We start from the raw sequence: 24030 nt of genomic DNA, 5'->3' as shown, positions 1-24030 counted from the left end.
CAGAAAATGGGAAGAAAATGTCTGGGAAGTTGAGGACCCAGCACTGTGTGCAAAGCTGTCTGCCAAGACTGATCTCCCATAGCCACCCGCCCCCTCTGTCCCCCACCCTCAGCACTTTTTATGCTTGAAAGAGGAGGGGGCAAAGGAGACCCAAAGGCTTCCTCCTCTGAGCACTTCAGTGAAACCAGATCTCAGCCCCAGAGCTAGCAGCCAGATGACAACCACAGCCAAAAGGAGGAAGGAGCCCAGACGCGGGAAGGGAGAGTGATGTGCTTTCAAAACACAGCGCTCACTCAGCAAGCCGCTTCCTCTCGGCCTCCCCACCCCTGCGCCTCAGCTCACACAGCCTCTGGCTGCGTTCAGGGGAGAGCGGAGGGGCAGCAGGTGGGAAGTGCAGCGAGGGAAATGCAGGCAGAGCAGGGACAGGAGAGGGAGCCACCAAAGCAAGGATGGGGGCCCTGCGGATCTCGATCAGGGACACAGCAGGCGACTGCACCCACCCCCCTTCTTTTGCATCATCATCCCCAGGGTTCAGTCTCTCCACACCCCAGGATGCGGCACGCACATGCATGCATGCACGCGCACACACACACACACACACTCCTGCTAACTTGGAGGAGCAAACGAACCAATTGTGGAAAAGGAAAAGGACCGTCCACCCAAGAGTATGAGCAGACCTATCCAGAGATATCCAGCTGACCACACATGTCCATTGGATGAAAAAGCCAACCCCAGCTGAACCCCAGAAATGCAGGACTCGGTGATAAGAACATAAGAAGAGCTTGGCTGGATCAGACCAAAAGCCTCCCTAGTCCAGCATCCTGTTTCCCACAGCAACCAACCAGATGCCTCTCAAGCCCACAAGCAGGACATGAGTGCAGCAGCACCCTCCCACTCATGTTCCCCGGCAACTGGTACACAGAGGCATGCTGCCGCCAATCCTGGAGGTAATATACAGACATCATGCCTAGCAGCCACTGACAGCCTCATCTTCCATGCATTTGTCTAATCCCCTTTTAAGCCCATCCAAGCTGGCGGTCATCTTATGGTAGCAAATTCCATAGTCCACAGTTCTGTGTGAAGAAGTACTTTGTTTTCAGTGAAAACTGTAGAGCTACTTACAAGGGCTAGTACCTGTCGGCTTTGCTTCCCTCTTTAAAGAGTGCCCTCCATAGAAAAGCTCACATGGGGGCGATGTTCACAGCTAGCACTACTAACAGAATTAAGTCCAGACGGAGTTGGCTGAGCCCTCCCCTCCTGAGCGCCTTGCCCTGTTTACCCAATTAGGTAGCAAGGATCTCGCGGTCCCATCTCCACCAAGCTGCCCAGCTACGCACACGCGCCCCTGCCACCCCTCTGCAAGCTCCGTCACAAGAACAGATCCCAGCATGAAAGCACGGACTAAGTACCTTGTCCTGACCAACATCTATGCGATCAATGTCTTCAAGAAAAAAGAGAGAGAGAGAAGATACTATTTTGTGTTAGAATTTTATGTTGTTTCCCTAAATTAACCTTACTTTTATTTGACAGATCTCTCTGTCCAGGTTGTTCAAAGCTAAGAATCACAAACAACTGCCTGAAATGCGTTACTCACGATGTTACAGAAAAGAGTTGAACTGTATTTTGGAAAACTCTCCGCCTTCAGATGAGGGAGGCCTGCAGGGAACGACAGCTTTAAACTGCTAGCCAAGGCACACAAGAGCTGGCCGAAGCTACCCGAAGGTGGATTAGCTGAGCACTTCTGAGGTGCCCCTGAGCCGCCTCTAGACCTGCAGCACCCAGTCAGTGCTGGGCTGTTCCTTGAACATCTCACTGCCACCTTGCTTCCTCCAGATGGGTTGGACTGCAACTCCTATCATTCCCAGCCAGCATGGCCAAGAGCTATGGTGGCTGGGAATGATGGGAGTTGCAGTCCAGCCACTAGAGGGCACCAGGCCAGGGAAGGTTGACCAAAGGCCTATCTCAGTGCATGTGTGGAAAGAGAGGCCTCCCCTTCCCATGTGCAGGCAGAGAAACACCCCTGCACACTGAGGAGCACAGTTCAGCTCTACTTGTGCCACAGAACTGAAGTCTGAGACCTGCCTTCTGCAAGCATCTCAAAGTCTGCTCACGCCTGTGGCGAGCACTCCACCAAGGCAGGCAGGCAGGCCGGCAAGAAGGAAGGGCAGGCTCTGGCTAGGCCATCCATGCTGTTCCTGCTGCCTCACACACACCCCTCCCTGGATGTGAGGGCACCAATTGCCCCCAAACCACACTGTCGCTCTCCCTGCCCTGAGAGTGAAGGAAGAGCAGAGGCAGCCTGGGAGGCTTGAGCCGGGGGGATAAAGGAGAAGCCTTATGCCTTCCTCACCGATCCTCCCTGGGAATGTGATCTACAGGGTTTTTAAGAACCTAAGTGCCCTGCTGGATCGGACCAAAGGCCTCTCAAGCCCAGCATTATGCTCCTACTGTGGCTAAACAGATGTCTGTGGGAAGCCAGAGCAGGGTATGAGCGCAATAACATCCTCCTGCCCACGTTCCCCAGCAACTGGCACTGAGAGGCATACTGTCTCCAATACTTGAGGTAATCTGTGGCCGATACACATGCCACTGATAGCCATCCCAGCTGGTGGCCATCACTACATCTTGTGGCAGTGAACCCCATAGCGTAACTGTGTGCTGTATGCAGAAGCCCTCCCCTTCACCTCCGCTGGATCTCCCATCATTCAGCTTTATGGGATGACCCCAAGTTCTACTATTATGACAGAGAGAGAAAGAAAGACTTTCTCCACACCGTGCATAATCGTATATGCTTCTATCATGCCCACCCTTTCTGGGCTCTTTTCTAAGCTAAACAGCCCAAATGTTGCAACCTTTCCTCACAGGGGAGTTGCTCCAGCCACTCAGTCATTTTGGTTGCCCATTCCTGCACTTTTTCCAGCTCTACAATATCCTTCTTCTTAGCCACCTTGAAACTATGAGAACTTACAAGAAAAGGCAGGGTATAAACGTTTTAATGTAAATAACTACAACATGGGCCTGGCAAAAAGGTATCTGCTCCCTCCCTCTGCCTACAGTCTGCTTCATGTACTTCCTTCTATATTTGTTCCAATGCACCAAGTCAAGGGAGGGGGCAGAGAATGCTGGTATGTAGATGCAGGAGCAGGGAATGTGCATGTGAGAAAGGGATGCAGCACACACAGTAGGCTGCCAGAGAAGCAGCCCATTCGCTAGACTACTAACTTCACTTAAAAGGAAGCACAGACTTTGGGCAAGTCCTCAACTCCATTGTCCAAGAAGACATCATCACCTTACACCCTGGTTAAGCAAGAGCTTTGGCTCTTTTTAGACAAAATAGGTAATAACAGCACCTTCTCTTCCTCTCACAATAACAAAAACACAATGGAATTGTGCTGAGACACATAAGTTGCCCTCCTCAGAGCCGCCTGCATAAGCAGCTGGGGGGGCGGGCAGGAGTAATCACTCTGGTTTTCATGATGCCTCTGGCCACCTTAAAATAACATCTCCCACTCTGTAATAACTGAAACTGGAACCGACAGTGCCATGCTAGAGGGGTGGCCAGCTATGAAAGGGAGGGAGGGATTCAGACACTGGATTGTACGAGGAGCCTTTCCTCCCTTACCACTGGACCAGACACCAGATGGTCTGCTCTGGACTGATCCAAAATGGATCCATATCAACCTCAGAAGCAGCAATGAAGGGAGGGCCCCAGGGCCACAAACCTGAGTCCAGACCAGTTTTTCAAACATCTTGAGAAATTAACCTCATTACTCCAAATTAAATACTAGGACCCATTTCGGCAGGTCCATTCATTCCTAGGCAGTGCCATGATCTTTCTATCTGCTCAAGTGCCGGCCAGGATATTGCTGCGGAGAAGCTGAAAAGAACCTTTCAGTTCCAGAGTTCTACTAAACTTTTCATATTTAGCTGGAGCAAAGCCTTCATTAGTGATCTTGTATGATATTGTGGAACGCACCATTATTGGGGCCAGCGGGAAGCATCCAATTTATTTATTTATTTATTTCATTTCTATACCGCCCAATAGCCGAAGCTCTCTGGGCGGTTCACAAAAATTAAAACCAAACAACACACAATAAAACAATTTAAAATATACAGAACATTAAAACCACAATATAACAATACAACCACAATAAAACCTAGCAGCAGTGCAGGAGTTTAAAATACAGATTTAAAACAGCAAAGATAAAAATTTAGAAAGCTAAAATGCCTGGGAAAATAAAAAGGTCTTCACCTGGCGCCGAAAGGAGTACAATGTAGGTGCCAGGCGAACCTCACTAGGGAGCTCATTCCAGAGCCGGGGAGCCACAACAGAAAAAGCCCTCCTCCTAGTAGCCACCCGCCTCACTTCCTTTGGCGGGGGCTCACGGAGAAGGGCCGCTGATGATGATCTTAAGGTCCGGGCAGGCACATATGGGAGGAGGCGATCCTTCAGGTAATCTGGCCCCAAGCCGTTAGGGGCTTTGAATGTTAACACCAGCACTTTGAATCGGGCCTGGAAATGGACTGGCAGCCAGTGCAGCTGGAAAAGTACTGGCGTAATATGAGCTCGCAGGCCAGTCCCTGTTAACAATCTTGCTGCCCTATTTTGGACCAGCTGAAGTTTCCGGACCGTTTTCAAAGGCAGCCCCACGTATAACGCATTGCAGTAATCCAGACGAGAAGTTATCAGAGCATGGATAACTGTAGCTAGGCTATCTCTGTCCAGATAAAGGCGTAGTTGGTATACTAGCCTAAGCTGATAAAAAGTGCTCCGTGCCACTGAGTTCACCTGTGCCTCAAGTGACAGTTCTGGATCCAAGAGCACCCCCAAACTACAAGCTGAATATGAGCCAATAATGGGATGTGGCTGCAAAAAAGGCAAATCTCTTTGGGGCTGCATTAATAAAGGCATAGCTTCCAAATCCTGGGAAGTAGTAGTTTCCCTCTACTCAGCACTGGTCAGGCCTCATCTGGAATACTGTGTCCAGTTCTGGGTACCGCACTTTAACAAGGATGCAGACAAGCTGGAGAGGGTTTAGAGGAGGGCAACGAAGATGATCAGGGGACTGGAAACAAAGCCCTATGAAGAGAGACTGAAGGAACTGGGCATGTTTAGCCTGGAGAAGAGAAGACTGAGGAGATACAGGATAGCGCTCTTCAAGTCCTTAAAAGGTTGTCACAGAGAGGAAGGCCAGCATCTCTTCTCCATCATCCCAGAATGCAGGACACAGAATAATGGGCTCAAGTTACAGGAAGCCAGATTCGGGCTGAACATCAGGAAAAACGTCCTGACTGTTAGTGCAATACGACAATGGAACCCATTACCTGGGAAGGTGGTGGGCTCTCCCATGCTGGAGGCATTCAAGACGAGGCTGGACAGCCATCTGTCAGGGATGCTCTGACCTGGTTTCCTGCATTGAGCAGGAGGCTAGACTCGATGGCCTTGTAGGCCCCTTCCAACCCTGCTATTGTATGACTCTATGATTCTATCTCATTAGAGTCTGCCAATCCCAGCAGCCTTCAAAGTCTGTGGTTTCTGTTTTTTCCATTACTGATTTTCCCAAGATTACACAAATCTTGAAAAAGATCATACAAATCATGACATACAAGATAATGCTAACCTTCTTGAACATCACAGATCAAAAATTTTTAATTAAGCACAAAATACACACACAGGCACCCCAAATTATGGTAGAACAGCTGAAGAGCTTGATTAGCATAGTTCATTTTGGCACCTCAGAGTAAACGCACAATAAACCCGCTTGATGAACTTGTGGAATGACCGCATACCGAGGCAGCCTGTTGGCCTGTGTGGGCCAGTGCAGACAACGCTGACTGACGGTGGCTCAGGAGGAGAGAGGCATCTTCTCCAATGTCTGCTAACTCAAGTTCCTTTAGCTCAGTGGTGGGGAACAGGGGGCCCTCCAGGTGTTGTCAGATTGCAATTCCCATCAGCCCCAGCCAGCATAGCCAGTGGTGAGGGATGACAGGAGCTGCAGTCCAACATCTGGAGGACCACACATCCCCCCTTTAGCTACAGATGCTGGGGCATGAGGCTCGGCCTGCTGCATGCATGCATGCAAAGCTCTGCTCTGCCATGGAGCTACAGGCCCCCCGGCCTGGCTTCTTAGGAAAAGGAGCTTTTGCTGGAGCAGGCTCACACATGACACACACAAGTAACGAGGAAGTTTTAATAGTTTTGCAAAACCTGACACCTCTTGTCAGATGCTCCTAAGGAACCAAGTGGCTAGTGAAATCTAGTAGACATTCATGCCATGCAGAAGTCAGCCCTGAGGCTCCGAAGCTAAATAAAGCAGCCTCCCCAGCCTGGTGCCCTCCAGATGTGTTGGACAACAATTCCCATCAGCCCCAGCCAGCATAGATCTGCCTGCTGTGCACAACTTACTTCACTGTAAGTATCATTCCAAATAACAACACTGACAGTGAGGAGAATGAGAATGAAAGCTGAACTTTGCTGTTTGTGCATCACTCCAGACCTTTCCAGATGTTCTAGGAATTCCATACAGTCCTTCCACGTTGAAGATTTTTGTATATAGGATCTCTCTCCCTTTCTGGGTTCCTTCAGTTGCCTTTTCTAGTTACTGCAGAAAACGCTGAGCTAAGGCTCAACATAAGATGGGATCTCATAATTCCATAGCAATATCCCACCACTACCACAAACGCATCAAAGTTTTAATTACTCACACACACACACACACACACCATCTCCCTCACCCACTCCCAACCCCAACTCTGGGAGCCTCTTCCAATGCTAACAATGGAAAAACAAGGTTTCTTTAGAAAGGCAAGACATACATTGTTGTTGTTGTTAATATTAACAACAAACATCCCCGAAATCCCACCAGTGCCAATTGCAGCCCATTTCTTTTTTCAGTCTAGTCTGTGGCAATCAAGGCCTCACAGAACCTTTTTCAGGGTCAGCTCACACATCTTTGCTTTCTGATCCAGGCATGCTGCTTCCTGAAAATCCGAACGAGCTCCACATTGTTTTCCTCCCTCCTTCAGCTGGTTCCTCTATCCGTCCGTATCTCTACACCATGTCCACCTTTGTGACTCTTATGAAATTAGCACTGGGCCTGTCTGCCGCTTTTCCACCATGGTGCACATCTGGCATCCCAGAAAGCAGATAGCCAGAAGAATCTTGCAGACTTCTGTGCTGGCATCACCAGTTAAGCAGGGCAGAACCCCTGTCCCAAACCCTTCTGAAATCTTTCCGCATAGTGTGCCTGCAATTGCAGGTGGCCAGTGGGTGACAATACATGTTGCTGGATCTGTCCAACATTCCAGATGCCCTGGGAAGCACACGAGCGGCGCATGGTGGAGAGAGCCATCCCTATCCTTGGTCCCCAGCATCCAGAGACATTTGGCCTCCAACCATGCAGGCCTCCGCTGATGGGCTCTTGGCCTCCACAGACCCTTTTTAAAAGCTACTTAGAGCCAAACCCAACAGAACACACAGGTCCATTTACCACTCCCTGCCACCCCTTCTGAAATCAGAAAAGCTGCAGCCAGAGGACGAAGCCGGATTGGGGAAATGGCTGGGGGAGGAAGCGCTTCATCTTCCCCCTACCTACTGCTTCCCTGTTCCATATCTTGCCTCCTTGGCATCTTAAAATGGCCTGTAGGTAAGGACAGAGGGACAGGGCAGGGAGCCACTTGGAGGAGCAATTTGGAGCAGGGAAATGGCAAGCAAGGAATGGATTAAGGCCTTCACCCCTCACTGCTTCCGCAGCCCTGCCCAACACTTGCAGCAGCTTCTCTGGTTCCCAAAGGGGCACCAAGGTGACGTTACCGGCATTTGCCTGGCATGATGGTCTAGTTCAGTCCCAACATGATAGCTGTGAATGGGGCATAGGCCACGCGTGCCCTCAGGCATGCCCTTATGGTTGCCCGTTGGCCTTCTGGAGCTGCCGCATTAACTTCAGTTCTTCTTATGATCCTTCACTGTTCAAGTTCCACTCCCTCAGGATCTCACCTGATCCAAAGAGTTGGTGGCTGCAGTAACACCCAGAGAGTTATTTGCAGTACCGCAGCAGCCTCACTCTCTAGCAAAGAACGCAGCGCCATCCCAGGCGTGTTCATTCAGCAGTCCCGCATGAAGACAAGTCTGCAGGGGATTGCAACCTGAGCCAATCAATTAGACTGATCAAAAGTTTTTTAAAAATTAAAAGCGCCCCCATATTAATTAGTAAGCACATTTTTAGGAAATGTTAAGAACTTATGAAAACTGCAGCGGGACACTTCCTCAGAAGAGGCATCCCCCCTTGCCGAAAAGAATGCCTCTTCCAAGACTGCACCTGCAATGGCGTCATCTAAGATTAAAGGATGCTTTTTCCCTTCACAAATACTGCTTCATTCACATATAAATGTAAGCAGATGAAGCCAGTTAATAAACCTGTTGCAAACAGGACCGCTTCTCTCCCATTTGTATGGCAGTGGAGCTGTCCCTGGACAGGGGCGTTGATCAGCCTTCCATTGCAGCTTTACCCAAAACACAGGGAGAAGTTTACTCGCCGGTGCTTCAGGGCCCCAAAAGCAACAGGCTACAAATGGAGTCTGCCCATCACCAACACTCCCCTTTTCACTGCAGCCGTGCTTAAAACAGGAGTGTGTCAAACCACGACTTCTGCTCACCAGCCAGCTGTCATCGTGAGGCCCAGAGGTTCAGGAGCAGCTCACAAGGCATCGAGCCCTAGAATCCGCTATACGCACCCTGGGAAGAGATACCCATCTGCAACACCACCCACCCATTCCTGTATCAAGGGCACTAAAGCTGCAACCCTACGCACTCTTACCTGGAGTTAGCCCCCCTGAAGGCAGCAGGACTTACTGCTGAGTACATATGCATAAAACGGCTCTGTAGAACTCCAGGGCAAAAAGTCGTGGTGATCACAACACAGGTGAGGGAGGTGACTGGCTGGCTGCGCAGGATCCGCCTCCCACCTCCAGCCACACACACCTCCTCTGAAGAGGTGAAGACCCGGACCCAGAGTCGATACAGGATCAGGACGGATGGTTACGGTATAGCCTGGGGGAGGGGAAAAGCAGGAGGGGTATCTGAGCCCGGGACCCCCACACCTGGCGTCACGGAGCCAGCTGGGTGCCAGACTGACTGGTGTGGGTGGGAAGCACTGGGCAAAGCCAGGCCCTGGAGGGCTGGGGGAGACAAGGGGAGAACAAGGATTCCGGAATGGCCCCCTTGCTCAGGGCGTGGGGCAGACCTCATCCCCTAGGAGGCCTCTAATGGCAGGAGAAGCCCGGCATAATGCAGCCTGGCGCCCACTAAAGCAGGTGGATGCAGACCTGAAGCTGCAAAGAGGAGCAGCGCCCAGACTTGGCCCCTGCCCAGCAGAGCCGCCGGTTCTAGCCCTGCCTGAGACCGGCCAGGCACACCCGAGCAGCACTGCTAAGCAGCCCCTGCTCAGCCTGCTGGCTGGGGATGATGGGAGTGGCAGTCCAGCACGTCTGGAGGGCGCCGGGCGGGGAAGGCCGGCCTGGGCGATCTCCACCAATTACAATCCAGGCCGGGGGGGGGCGCCTGTGATCTGCCACGCTTCCCGGGGTGCCGGCCCTGTGCCAGAGACATCGCACCAGAGCAAGCGGCGGCGTGGACTTCCAGACGAGGGATGTGATGCTGCACCACTGCTCAGCCCACTTCTCAGTCCAAACTGCAGCAGCAGTACGGAGAAGAGGAAGGCGGGGGGAGCTCTGCCATCCCCACCCATCCAGCCACCCATGCGCGCGCGCACTAACAGATCCGCAGCCCCCATGGGAGCACTCATAGTTGCTCCCGCCTTCGGCAGCTTTCGCATCAGACAGTCTGCAGCGCACACCACACAGAAGGGTGTCGCGGACCCCCCAGCTCCTGCACAGCACCAAGGCAGGCGCTGACCTTGAGGGACGTGTCCACATCCACAAGGCCTCCCCCACATGCCACGTACCACACAAAAGAACAGCGAGAAAAATGCGCCCCCCTGGCCTGGAGCTCCCTGAAGCCATACAATCCAGGAGGGCTCCCTCCCCCGCTGCCCGGCTCCTCTCACCCATGCGGGGGCTGCCCCGTCGCCTGCCCACAAGCAGCCAGGGCCTCAGCGTGGCGGTGCAGCACCTCCGCCAGGAGACGCTGGGCACACCAGCTTCTGCATGCAGGAAGTGCCCGACTCGGGGGGTGGGGGGCTTTGCCTTCCAACAAACAGTCCCATGGGAGGGCTGTATCACTTTGTCCCTCTCCCAGAACATCTGGAGCAGCTCTCAGGACGTCAGTGTCTTTGTTACGCAGGTAGGGACATGATGGCTGGGGAAAAACAGAAACACTGAGGGGGGGTGGAGGGGTTCCAAGAAATTGGGAAAATGAACAATTTTGGATTATGAAATGTTTAGAGTGATGAATAAAATGCTTAAGGCAAGGATTTTATATATTGCTACCCACCCTCTTCTCCCCTGCCCACCCCAAAGTAATTTCTACATAATAAGGCTTACGTAATCTAGATGTAAAATGCCTGGAAACTTTGGAGCCATTGGGAAAAAAAAACGTTTTAAAATCCTCTCTGTAAGATTCCCAGCAAAGTTATCTTTTCCCATTCCTTATTAAAATGACTGATCTAATGTATCTTTCCCTGGTAGACATTTAAGGCTGCCCGAAGTCATGCAGAAGCACAATCACAAGGGGGGTGCGCCACAAATTTCCAGGGAAGGCAGCATTTCTTAATTCCTGTTCAGGTATACCACATTTTTGTTCTCCCCACCCCCACGGGCCTCAGGCACCATCATGGGCTTCTGTCATTCTATCTTCGCAGAGCACTGCAAGGCCGGCGATGACGAGACTTCGACAGGCCCAAGCCACCCAGCGAGTGCCACAGCCCCGACTCCGGCTGCCCCGGTCCAGGCCCTCCTCGCCTCTCACTGCCAAGTGCGCCCGCCCACTGGGGACCTCAAGGCTGCTCCTCCTCTTGGCTGTGCAAAAGCTCAACCGCTCTGGCCCATGGCCCAAGGTCCACGCAGGGAGGCAACTTGGGGTCATCCAGGTGTGTTGGACTGAAACTGCCATCGTTCCTACGCTGGTTGAGGAGGATGGGAGTGGCAGCTCCAGCAAATCTGGAGGGCACTAGGTTGGGGGAGGCTGCTCAAGGTTTACTGAGGGTACACACACACAGACTGAAACTTCTATGGGCCATTTGCCTTCTGTAAAGGGAGGGCAGCACTTCCAGAGACTTCCAGGGGGTGGGGGGAATTATGGGGGGGCTCACTAGGACAGATGCAAGACAGGGGCTGCAGTCATTCTCTCTTGCATGGGTAAAAAGCGTTGCTGCTACTCCAAGAAAGCAAAGCAGAAGCGGACTGCATGTCTTGCCCGACCCAGGCCAGCATAACTCTTCGGATAGAGACCCAGGCACCTCCAGCAGCTGTGGAGAAGCTACACTGGCTCTTCAGCAGCGGTGGGCCCTGAGAAACCCTGGGTAGGCCTCTGAGGGCTGGACCTTGCCTGGGCAGTCAGAGGGAGTGGCTGCTGAACACCCGGCCAACCCTAGCAAATGCCGGTGCCAGGAGGCGAAGGTGCAGGCCACCACTCAGAGACAAGTGCAGCAGCCTGATGCCACAAAAGAAAGGTCTCCTTGATAGCAAGGCTCTCCTCAGAAGGGAGACTCTGAAGCCAGGACTACCGGCTTGCAGCTGTACCTGGGTGTGGCCTGGGAGAGTTGACTAGATAGGCTCTCAGCTGAGACCTGCTAGTTGCTGAAACAACACCTTTTCTCTGCTCCCAGAACCTTGCAACCTGTTCTCCTGTCCGACTAAATTTACCTCAGGACTGAGCTTGACCAACCATAGCAGGACACAGCAACTCTCTGTTGCCCCGTATCTAACGTGCCAGGTTCTCCACACACCTGCCAAAATACAACATGCTTTTCCCAACCCCAAACAACAAATTATCAGGGACCATTTTCACCCCACCCTCAAATGCCAAAAAAAAAAAGCCCAGGCCAACTACTGCAGCCCAGCACCAATGTGCACCTGGCTGAGGGAACTTTCAGGCCAAGTGGAGCAGCCTCTTTAAGGCTTACTTCCTCTCTGGGGCAGTGTCAGGATCCAAAAGATCCTTGACTCCAAAGGAGACCATGCCCTTAAACTCCACCGGGGAACATGCGCTCGGGGGGAGGGCCCCAGAAACCATAAAGCTGGGCTGGAGGCCTTGCGGCAGCCCCAAATGTTAGCGGACCAGAGGGCGCCAAGCCCCCTCACCTACCAATTTCGAAGGCTACAGGATGTCACCATTGGCTAAAATGGGGTGGGGCCAGGAGGAGAAACTGGATTTCATTCTGGGCCGCCCTACGACTTGCCCTCTACAATTCCTCTTGTCAGGGCCTCAGGTCTGCAGCGGCTGCACGACACACCCGACAGTCTCCTCATCCCTCCTCCATGTGGGCAAGAGCTGCAACTCCTGAAGCTGCACCCTCCATGCTTGCAAGTGACTTAAAAAACCATGGAAGCCGGCCCAGAACAAGGAGGCGCCAACCCTGCCCACAGTCGAGGACAACTGGAGCTCACCAACAGAGCAACGCTTTGACTGCAGGAGGCCCTGGCTCAAGCAGGCAGCTGGCGAGAGGGAAGGCCCTTTCGGCCAGCAGCCTGGACAGCCAGCGCCGCTGCCAGCGAGGGGAGGCGATCCTGGGCTGGATGGACCCAGACAGCTTCCTAGGGGCGTGTCAGTCCCCCAGGTGGCCGGCAGCCGCAGACACACACTGGCCTTTGATCTCAAGAGCAACCTGCCTGGGATGGACCAAGCGCAGCTCCCCCGCCACGGGACACTGCGTACCTAAACAGCTGTGCGCGCGCACCTCTCCTCTCGCCATGGGCGGAGTGGCTTTGGTCTCTCAAGCGAAAGGACACACAGCTGTCCCTAGGACAGAGCCCCACCGCCTGGGAAAGGGAGAGGCCACCATTAGCCACACAACTGCTCTGTCATGGTTACGGCGAGCAGTGATGTGGGGTGGAAAACATTATAGGGTTTTATTTCCACACAGAATGTTTTCCATTTCGCAAGTCCATTTGTAATGAATGGATGCTAATTGCATCCAACTGCTAGCCTGGCAATTTCAAATGTGTACTGTTTTTCAGGTGATTATCCCTAGAAAGTATGCGAGAGAATGTGAGGGAATGCATCTATGTCATTGAAATACATCTATGTCTCAGTGTGAAATGGAATTAATAAGTAGCGGCACTGAAACTGAAGCCGCCCAACAGCCTCAGAGGAAGAACGGAAATCTCCTGAAACAGATGCAGGGTTGTCAGCCTATCATGCACGGTTCTTTATTAATGTGTCAATGGTTTTTAGTACAACGCTTTTTTCCTTAAATTTAAACAATGTAAGGGAAGTACATGCTATTGTCTTAAAAATTTTACAACTATTCCGATAAAAACATCTACACAATATAATACTTATATCACATTAAATGTGCTTTAATTCCCCCACCCACCCCCTCAAATACTTGAGCTCAAATACTTACAGTATATTGGAACAAAGAATTAACATGGGGTACCTTTTTTAGCTCGGTTTGCTAAATACAAATAAACGTGCTTATTTTAAATCACTCTCTGATGCAAACTAAAAACTTCCTGTTGCAATTTGCCCTATGCAAATTAGCCCAAAGCTGTATCAATCAGACCTGTCATTAGTGATGTGGGTTTTCCAGAAAAATGTCCTAGGCAAATTAGCCTAAACGCCTAGGACATTTTTCTGGAAAACCCACATCATTAATGGCAGGACCAATTGATATAGCTTTGGCATCTACTTGACCAATTTTGATGGATACTTGTACAGCCTGAGGATGTGGACAGTATTCTTGGAGATGCTAGCTCTACCACATTTACACGTAACCCTTGCCCTTCTGGCTTATAAATGCTGTCAGAGGGAACAGCCCGTGTGGGGAAGGGGAGTGGGGAATGTCTCTCTAGGAAGGGCCATTGTACCACCAAGACTGAATGAGGGAGGGGGAAGGCATATCTTTTTTAAAGGCCTGCCTGAATTCCACCACACTGGATCATTTCTGGCCCAACTCAACGGTGCTTGAGCATGTGATGGTATTTCAACTCTAGCCTTCCTGGATGTAGTGGATTTTCTAGATCCATATCAATCTGACTTCAGAGCCAGTTATGGGGCAGAAATATCTCTGGTCATCTTGACAGGTGTCATACGCTGGGAGCTAGATGGGGTGATTGGCTCTGCTGGACTGCTCTGCGGAGACTTCTAGTACCACCAACGATGGTGTTCTTCTGGAGCCCATGGCTGGTTTGAGACATAGGGACCCTGTTTTGCAGTGGCTCCAGTCCTTCCTGGAGGGACGTTCCCAGAGGATGAGTGAGGCTGGGGGACTCTGGTTCGATGCTGCTCATGTCCTATAAAGAAGTGATTACAGGCCCCATCAGAATCATAGAATAGTAGGGTTGGAAGGGGCCTACAAGACAAGTGAGTCCAAACCCCTGCCCAGTGCAGGAATCCAAGTCAGAGCATCCCTGACAGATGGCTGTCCAGCCTCGTCTTGAATGCATACAACCCCAACTGAGTGCTGAGGGAGTGCTGGAGAGGTCCTTCTCTCAACCTTCTCTACACTTCCTGGAAGATGGGCTGTTGGCAAGGGACGGGTTGCACCTCACAAAGGCTGGGAAGAATGTGTTTGGCCACAGCATGAAGAACTTTAGCAGGAGGGCTTTAAACTGAATCCTACGGGGAAGGGAGACGTAAAGTTGGGGGTAACAATGGACGAAGGCTCATGCACCGCAATGGAGAGAAAAGCTCTAATAGCGCCTAATAATAGTCTTCAGAAACATGTAGGAAGAAAGCTAGACTATGAAGCACGTGGTCTTTGATGTCTATATACTAATGCCCAGAGTATGGGAAACAAACAGAACGAGCTTGAACTCTTAATACAGGAGGGAAATTATGACTTGATAGGTCTAACTGAGACTTGGTGGGATGACTCCCATGACTGGAATACAGCAATTGAAAGGTATAACTTGTTCAAAAAGAACAGGAGGAACAGAAAGGGAGGTGGGGTTGCACTATATGTTAAAAATACATATCACTGCACAAAAATACAGGAGGATGAGCCTGGTAGCTCCATCGAAAGCATCTGGGTTAAAATAAATGGAGCAAACAATAAAAGGAACCTGGTGGTTGGAGTCTACTATTGGCCACCCAATCAAGGAGAAGACGAGAATGAAACTTTTGAAAAGCAAATAGCCAATGTTTCAAGGAAGCCTGATGAAGTAGTAATGGGGGACTTCAATTTCCCCGATATTTGTTGGGAGACAAATTCTGCAAAACATGGCCCCTCCAGGAAATTCCTGACTTGTGTGGTAGATAACTTCCTCCCACAGAAGGTAGAGGAAGGAACTGGGGACTGGCTATCCCTGACTTGATCCTAACCAATAGAGATGACTTAGTGGATAAAGTAGCAGTTACAGGAACTCTGGGGGAAAGCAACCATGTTGTACTTGAGTTCTTGGTTCTAAGGGAAGCAAAAGCCGCATGTAGTCAAATGCGTACCCTGGATTTTAGGAAAGCTGATTTTAATAAACTCAGAACAATTATCAGTAAGGTCCCATGGCAAGCGACTCTAATGAGAAAAGGAGTCCAAGATGAGTGGGAGTTTTTTAAAAAGGAAATTCTCAAGGCACAATTACAAACAATTCTAACAAGAAGAAAAGGCGAAGACAAGAGAAGAAGCCAATGTGGCTTCACAAAAAGTGTAGAGATGACCTGAAAACAAAAAGGACACATATAGGAAGTGGAAGGAGGGCCAAGCTACAAAGGAAGAGTACAGGCAGGTAGCACAGAATTGCAGGGATGGCATCAGGAAGGCTAAAGCTGAGAACAAGTGGAGGTTAGCGAGGGATGCTAAAAGCAACAAAAAGGCTTTCTTCAGATACCTGCATAGTAAATGACAGAGGAAAGAAATGGTGGTTCAGCTATTAAATAAGGATGGCAAAATGCTAACAGATGACAAGGAAAAGGCAGAAGCGCTCAATTCCTACTTTGGCTCAGTCTTCTCCCTAATGAGGGTGTATGACTCTCATGGCAAAGGCGAAGTACAGGCTGAAGGGGCAGGATTGCAGCTTGAGATCGATAGGCATATGGTCAAGGAACACCTAATTACTTTGAATGAGTTCAAATCTCCAGGGCCAGATGAACTGCACCCTAGAGTAATAAAGGAACTGGCAGAAAAACTCTCAGAACCCTGGTTATTATCATGGAGGACAGGTGAAGTGTCAGGTGACTGGAGGAGGGCTAATGTTGTCCCTATCTTCAAAAAGGGTAAAAAGGAGGAACCTGGGAACAACAGACCAGTCAGTCTGACATCAATCCCTGGGAAAATTCTGGAGCAGGTGATAAAGCAATCCATCTGGAAGCACCTTGAAAACAATGCAGTGATGACTCGAAGCCAACATGGATTTGTCAAGAACAAATCCTGCCAGACGAATCTGATCTCATTTGTTGATCAAGTCACCTCCCTCGTGGACCGTGGGAATGCTGTAGACATAATATCCCTTGACTTCGGCAAAGCTTTCGACAAAGTGCCCCATGATCTCCTGATGAGCAAACTAGCGAAAAGTGGGCTAGGTGAAACAACGATCCAGTGGATCCACAGTTGGCTACAGAATCGGACTCAAAGAGTGCTTATCAATGGGACCTTCCCAAACTGGGGAGCGGTAACAAGCAGGGCACCACAGAGTCAGTCCTGGGCCCAGTGCTCTTCAACATGTTTATTAATGACTTGGAGGAGGTGGTACAGGGAATGCTGATCAAATTTGCAGATGACACAAAATGGGGCAGGATAGCTAATACCCTGGAAGACAGAAACAAAATTCAAAGGGATCTTGATAGGCTGGAGCGCTGGGCAGAAAACAACAGAATGACATTTAAGAGGGATCAATGCCAAGTTCTGCACCTAGGAAAAAGAAACCAAATGCACAGTTACAAGATGGGGGATACATGGCTCAACAACACAACAAGCGAGAAGTATCTTGGAATTGTTGTCGATCACAGGCTGAAGATGAGCCAACAATGGGACGTGGCTGCAAAAAAGCCAAATGCTCTTTTGGGCTACATTCATAGAAGCATAGCTTCCAAATCCCGGGAAGTACTAGTTCCCCTGTACTCAGCACTGGTTAGGCCTCTTCTGGAGTCCTGTGTCCAGTTCTGGGCACCGCACTTTAAGAAGGATGCAGACAAGATGGAGAGGGTTCAGAGGGGGGCAACAAAGGTGATCAGGGGACTGGAAACAAAGTCCTATGAGGAGAGACCAAAAGAACTGGGCCTGTTTAGCCTTGAGAAGAGAAGACTGAGGGGAGATAGGATAGCACTCTTCAAGTACTTGAAAGGTTGTCACAGAGAGGAGGGCCAGGATCTCTTCTCTATCATCCCAGAGTGCAGGACACAGAAGAATGGGCTCAAGTGACAGGGAGTCAGATTCCGGCTGAACATCAGGAAAATCTTCGTGATTGTTAGAGCAATATGACAATGGAACAGATGACTTAGGAAGGTAGTGGGCTCTCCCATGCTGGAGGCCTTCAAGACGAGGCTGGACAGCCATCTGTCAGGGATGCTCTGACTTGGATTCCTGCATTGAGCACGGGGCTGGACTCGATGGTCTTGCAGGCCCCTTCCAACCCTGCTATTGTATGATTCTATGAACCCTGCCATCCCCTGAAGTGCGGGCCCAGTACTGGCGCTCTCTCCTTACAAAGAGGATCCAGCAGCCCCTCCTTGTTCTCTTTCTACCACCAACCAAAGACATTCCCTTCAGACGAGCCTTCAGACTGCTAGGTTTATTTGCCTCTTTCACCATGCAAGGTATTTTACCAGCTGCTGTTTTATGACTGTTATTGTTCTGACTGAAAGTCTTTACCTGTTCTTTTACATTTATACCGCTAAGTATTTTTATTGTTTTACTGTGTATTTATTGTATTGCTAACTGCCTTGGGGGCCACAAGTAGAAAGGCAGGCTATAATAAAGAAAATCAAGGCAGTGGGGAAAACCACGGGTCCAGCACAGGCAGCATTGTCCAGCCAGGAATGAGCCCTTTCTTCCTGCATTAAGCCTGCTGGAAGAAGAATTGCAGCTGCTCCCTTTAGGTGCCTGTATTGCTAGCCATGGGGCAGAGAGGAGCCATTCCCTCCATTCTACACACCCTCAGGGATCAGAATTCTGGGCTTGCTGAAAAACTGAGCATGCCACGTCACCTTCTCAGGAGCCATCCAGCCTCTTCCTGAACAAGGGCTTCACCTGCTCCGAGAGCCAACGCTTTGGAAGGGCTGCTCAGAGGGCCCCTGCCTTTCGGCTGCCCGTGCAGAGCCTGCCCTGCAGCACAGGCTTTGGCCCCTCTTCTCTCCTCCATCCCCAGAAGATGGCAAAGCTCAGAGGCTCCCAAGACATCCAGAGAACATCAAGAGACAGATGGCTACAGCCCAGCTTATGCCAGCCCTCTGTGCCGGCTGTGCCACCACCCTCGCTCCTCTTCAGATCCCGCACAAGATCCACAAGAGCAGAAAGGCTCTAGAAAAGCCCAAGGAAAGCACCTCGGTATCTCTCATCTGGGGAGAGGGGGGTCCCTCTGCGGAAAAGGTGTCTTGGGAGGCTCCAAAGCCTGCTTAACATCCAAGCAGCCCGGCCCCCTCACAAAAAGGCAAGAGTGGAATGCGATCATTGAAAATCCACCTCGCCAAATAGCTGCGCGTGCACACGCACATGTGCACAAACACCACCTGCATACCAACAGACAGAGGAAACGAATGCAAAACTACAGAGACAATGCTTATGGCGAACTGGCCTCAACTTCTTTCCATTCAGCACCTCCAGCATTCACAGATACAAACAATTTTTAAAGAGAGAGATGCATCCAAAATCATTCCACTCATTTTCAAGAGATTGTGAAAATATGGTTTAATATTCCCCCTGGTTCAGCATTTTCACTCCCACACTCTTTTCTAGTGCTCCCCCCTTCACCATTTTCCTGGTGAAAATTTTAAACTTGGGATGCAATTGTTGATACAGGGAGTATTAAACTGCTGCGTTGTGAGCTGCCTAAAGAGGACTCATTAGTTGAACCTCCGCTTCCCCTGCCCTGCTAATCTTTTAGCAAGTCGCAAACCATTCCCCCTCTTCAAGGCCTGGGCTGGAGGGCCTCATTTTTGTCCTGATCACTGGGGGGGGGGGGTTGCCCTCCTGCCTTCACTCTGCTTGCCTCAGCTTTCCTCCCCCATTCCCCCCTTCCGTCCTCCTCCTTTCCCAGTGCGAAAGCAGGCGGAGGGCCACACAGGGCCTCCGGGTGCAGCAGGATCCCCAGACTTGCACCACGCAGAGGCTGAGTTACAGCCGTGCTCTGCACAGCACCTGGTGTGTTGCTGCTGCAACTTCACACTGCGGCAGCCACAACTCCCATGTTTGGGAAGTGATCCTCTGTGGTCCTGGGATGGCCTTGTCCCTGGCCAACTCTGGCCTCTGCCGGGCCGCACACAGGGTGCGGCCCAGGGCTCCTCAAACAAGCAGGACACCCCTTCCCCTCCCTGGGCCCGCATAGCTTTCTCAGGCCCAAGCACTGGGCTCACTCTGGCATCTCCTCCAGCCTGGCCCACCCTTGGGGGCGACGGTCACCCGAGCAGGATGCCAAGTGGAACGGCCAGAGGACCTTCGGGTACCCCCATTCAAATTCCAACAGGGAATTGGGGGCCCAATTCACACATTCCCACCGTCACTGAATCACAGGCAAAGCTGGGCATGCTCCTCAGTGGAGACCCCTGACAGTCAGCTGCCAGTCATCAGGGATCAAGCCATGGGGCACATCTGCCAACCTGATGGCAAGCAGACCACAAGGGCACCCCAGCCCCTGAGGCCAGAGGGCCATCTCCTGATCCCTCAAACAGTGCAGATCACAGTGGACAGGCAGGACAGGCGGAGGCCCTGCTGAGGAAGTGGTGCCAGGTGAGCCACGAAGCACAACTCCAAGCCAACGCAAGAACATCCGGGCGGCTCGTCCAGGCCCCTGAACCTCCAGAAGACGCAAGGCTAAAACGGGTGACTCGGCAAGTGCCTCGAGGACCGCCCCCCCGCCAACTCAGTCCACTGCTCAAATGATGGGAGGGGAGGAAATCCAGCCCCTCGTCCTGTGTGCAGATTTCCCTCCAGGAGTTCAAAACCATGGCCTCTTTGGAGTCAGGGTTCTTCCAGGTCCCAACACTGCCCCAGAGAGAAGTCAAGGTTTGAGGCCATTATGGAGGCTGTGGCACTTGGCTCAAAAGTTCCCTCCACTAGCATACCACGGCTCTAGGGCAGCTAGGGCTTTGAGGCAGGACAGGGGAACTAATTGGCAGGAGGGGGGGGTTGCCCTCCTCTTGAAGATCCAGGCGCACAGTTTGGGTGCACTCCTGGATTCAGCCCTGAACGTGGATGGGCAGGAGTCCGTCTGCCCAGCTGGGGCAGGCGTGCCAATGGCACCCATTTCTGGAGACATCTGATCTGGCCACGGTCACACATAACTTAGGGACACTCCATCTAGACTACTGTAATTTGCTCCCCGTGGGGCTGCCCCAGAAAACAGTTCAGAAACTTCATCTGGCCCTAACTGCTGCGGCCAGGCTGCTGATTGGGGCAGGTTACAGGGACCGTGTGGCTCCCTGGTTCCCACAGCTTCACTGTCTGTTTCCAGCCACAACTCGAAGTGCTGGCTATGACCTATAGAGCCCTACACAACTTGAGACCAAGCTATCTGAGAGGCCGCCTTCTCCCTGACGAGCCTGCCTGGGTTTTAAGGTCTTCGGGGGATGCCCTCATCTTGGTGCCTCCGCCACTGAAAGTGCGGGGGGGGGGGGGCTCCTCGGTAGTCACTCCCAGGCAAGGGAGGCTTGCCCCCCCCCCCCCAAGGCTGTCCTTCCACCGGCAGGCAAAGATGTGTTTATTCAGGCAGGCCTTGGCATGTAAGCTGGTCTGCTGCTGAAGAGGATTCCGGTGGGTTGGGTGCAGTTTATTTCTTTTACTGTTATGGTTTAACTGTGTTATTAATTTATTTGTTTTTTAATGATTGTTTTAATCAATTATTTGTCTTAATCTAGGTTTTATTATTGTAAGCCACTTTGAGCATTGTTTGTGGGTGGAAAAGCAGGATACAAATCAAAGAAAGAAAGAAAGAAAGAAACAAACAAACAAACCTGGGGCGAGGTGGGCAGAGGTGGTCAGGTGGCGGAAGGGAGGCCCTGCACGGCGCACAGCCTGGGTGGATCTGGACCGGGCCACGGGAGGACACAAGGCAGAGCTGGAGAGCAGGCCGCCCCCCTCAGCCAGGCGCAGAGCCGCAATGGAGAGCTCCGGGCAGGGGCCAAACTCGGAGCCCAGGACCCCACAAGTCAGCTGCCTGGAAAGCGGGCCGACCCTCCGGGAAAACAAAGGGAGGCCTGCGCAGCGCCCTGCGTCGGCCGGGCCTGCGGTGGGCACGGGGCACTACGGCCCAACACATCTCCCCGGCCAACAGCTGGTGAGAGGCACCCTTCCCCACCAGAGCGAGCCAGCGGCGCCCGCCCAGCAGAGCAGCCGCGCTGCAGACCAGACAAAGAGATGCTGCCCAGGCCGAGGGCGAAGCCGCCACGGCCATCCGAGGGCCCGGCCGGCGCCGCCTGGCTCCAGGAGGCGCAGCCGCCCAGCCGCAGGCCTTCCTGGGGTCCTAGTTAAGGCCCCTCCCCAGCGCCCTGCCGGGCCAGCCAGCGCCCAGAGACCTCCACCCCAGAGCCGCCCTCCCGTCTGCACGGGGCGGGGGGCGCCGCGAGTTCCCACCTGCGTCGCCATGGAAGCAGCTATCCAGGGCGGGTCTGCCGGGGGGCGGGTCGCCGTCGCAGGCCCAGATCTGCCCGGCCTTGCGGACTCCCACGATGGTCGCCTCGGACACCACCAGCTGCTGCTGCTGCCGCTTCTGCGGCTGGGGGGTGGGCGGGCTGCTGCCGCTGTCGAGCGACTGCTGCGACGGGGAGCGGCTCTTGTCCCGGTAGAGGCGGCAGGTGGCGGCGGGGCTGGGCGACACCTGGCCCGACGAGAAGTCCTCCTCGCTCGACGTGAGGTTCTCGTTGGAGCTGCAGTCCGGCGTGTAGCCGCCCCCGATGTCCTCGAAGCTGCGCGGCGGCGGCGAGTACGCGCGGCGAGGCCAGGTGAGGCTCGGCTTCTCCCCCTCGGCGGCGGCGCTGCTGCCGCGGCGCGGGAGCGGGCCGCCCTCGCCCGGCGCCATCGCGCCGCCCCCGCAGGCGCTCCGGCAGGGCTGGCAGTCTGGCGCGCCCCCCCAGGCGGGCCGGCCGCCCCCGCCGCTGGGCGCGTCGTGCAGCAGCAGCAGGTGCTCGCGGAGGAAGCGCGCGTTCAGCTCCGCGTCCTCGTAGTCGCCGTCGCAGGAGGCCTCGGCCGAGCGGCCCCGCGCCGGGGGGAGCCTCTTGCGGGCCTCCAGCTGCATGGCCTGGCTGCCCAGCGAGCTGAGCTGCTCCGACACCTCCCTGTCGTTGACCTTCACCAGGCCCCTCTCGTGGTGGTACTCCAGGTTCACGTAGAAGGGCTTCTCGGCGGCGGCGCCCTCCGGCGGCCAGGGCTTCTTCGCGCGCTCGAAGGCGGAGCGCAGCGCCGCCACGCTGCTCCCGGCGCCGCCGCCGCGCGCCTTGCCCAGCGGCTCGCAGGCGCCGTCCTTCTCCGCGGCGGCGCTCGGGAGGCGGCGGCGGCGGGTGCTGCCGCCGCCGGCAGCCTGCCGGGCCGTGGCCGGACAGCCGAGCCCCGCTGCCCTGGGCGGCTTCTCGTCGGCCGCCGCGGGCTTGCCGCGCTCCTGCTCGCCGTCGCCGCCGGGCTGAGGGCTGTCGGCCTCCGCGCCGCCGCTGGGCGCCGAGAGCTTGCGCAGGGCCGGCGGCCGCGGGCGGCGGGGCGCGTCGCTCGGCGGCAGGACCCCGGCGTGGCCGGGCGGCTCGGCGGCGTCCGCCTCGTCGTCGTCGTCGTCGGGGGCGCCGCGCGAGGCGCGCCCGAAGCCCCAGCGCTGCCGGTCGTAGCTCTTCTTCTCCTTGGCCAGCAGCGTCTGCAGGTAGATCATGCGGAAGCGCTCCTTGTTCACCTCGAGCTCCAGGCGGCGGATGGACGCCTTGCAGCGCTCCAGCTCCGCCTCGATGTCGCCCACCGAGCGCAGCGCCATCTGGGGCGGCTCCGAGTCGGCGAACTGGGCGCGCCACGCCTCGGCGAAGCCCACCGGGTCCACCATGGCCGCCGCGGCGGGGCGCGCCGGGCCGAGGGCGGGCTCAGGGCGGCGGGCGCGGGCGGCCGCGGCGGGCGGCGCTCATCCGCGGGCGGCGGGCAGGGCTCCCCGCGGCGGGCCCGGGCGGCGCCTCGCCTCGCGGCTCGCTCGCCCCGCCGCCCATGGCCGGGCGCCGAGCAGGAGCCGCCCCTTCTCGCGGCGGCGGCGGGAGGCGGCGGCGAAGAACAAAGGGCCGGCCGGGCGAGCGAGCGAGCGAGCGCGCGCGCCGGCCAGCCGCTGCCAACCGGGCTCCGCGGGCTCCGGCCGGCCCTCCGGCTGCGGCGCTGCCTCCTCGGCGGGGCCCGGTTAGCCCATGCCGCTCGCTCGCGCGCGCGCGGCTGGCGGCTCAAGGCGGGCCCGGCTCGCGCTGCGCTGCGCCGCGGCTGCCCGTCGCTGGCTGGCCCGGCTCGCTCTCCGGGCCGCCGCGCCACGGGCGGAGGGCGGAGCGGCCGCCTGGGCGGGCCCCTTAAAGGGGCCGCGGAGGGGAGGGCCGGGGCGGCTCGCCCCGCACGCCGGAAGCGCTACCTGGCGGCGGAGCCGGCGCGCCGCGGGCCTCTGCGCCCGCCCTTCCCGGGCAGCCGCGCGCGGGCCGCGGCGCCCCGGGCGGAGGGCGGCCCTTCGGCTGCGGGGGAGCCCGCGCCCGCTTCCGCGCCGGGGCCGCGCGGCCTGGCGCTCCCCAGGCGCTGCCTGCGGGGTCGGCTGCGCCCTCCCGCG

At 54.4% G+C, this 24030-nt stretch overlaps 1 protein-coding gene across 3 annotated transcripts in view; it reads right to left on the bottom strand.

Annotated features, from left to right (window-relative positions):
* Window positions 1-23369, bottom strand: part of BCR (BCR activator of RhoGEF and GTPase) — a 149572-nt gene extending 126203 nt beyond the window's left edge. For 2 of the 3 annotated variants that reach the window (XM_084819911.1, XM_084819912.1), the window contains exon 1: window positions 21840-23369. In XM_084819911.1, coding sequence (XP_084676037.1) covers window positions 21840-23283 — 1444 coding nt within the window. In that variant the 5' untranslated portion in view covers window positions 23284-23369. Of the gene's footprint in view, window positions 1-21220; window positions 21503-21839 lie in introns of those variants that run through there. The other variant, XM_084819913.1, reaches the window with a different exon arrangement.
* Between the last annotated feature and the right edge of the window lie 661 nt (window positions 23370-24030).

Source organism: Heloderma suspectum, chromosome 13 (genome assembly GCF_057233095.1).
Source record: "Heloderma suspectum isolate Gila_16-S chromosome 13, 16-S_ref, whole genome shotgun sequence".
NCBI classification, from domain to species: Eukaryota; Metazoa; Chordata; class Lepidosauria; order Squamata; family Helodermatidae; genus Heloderma; species Heloderma suspectum.
This window is presented reverse-complemented; position numbering and strand designations above follow the sequence as displayed.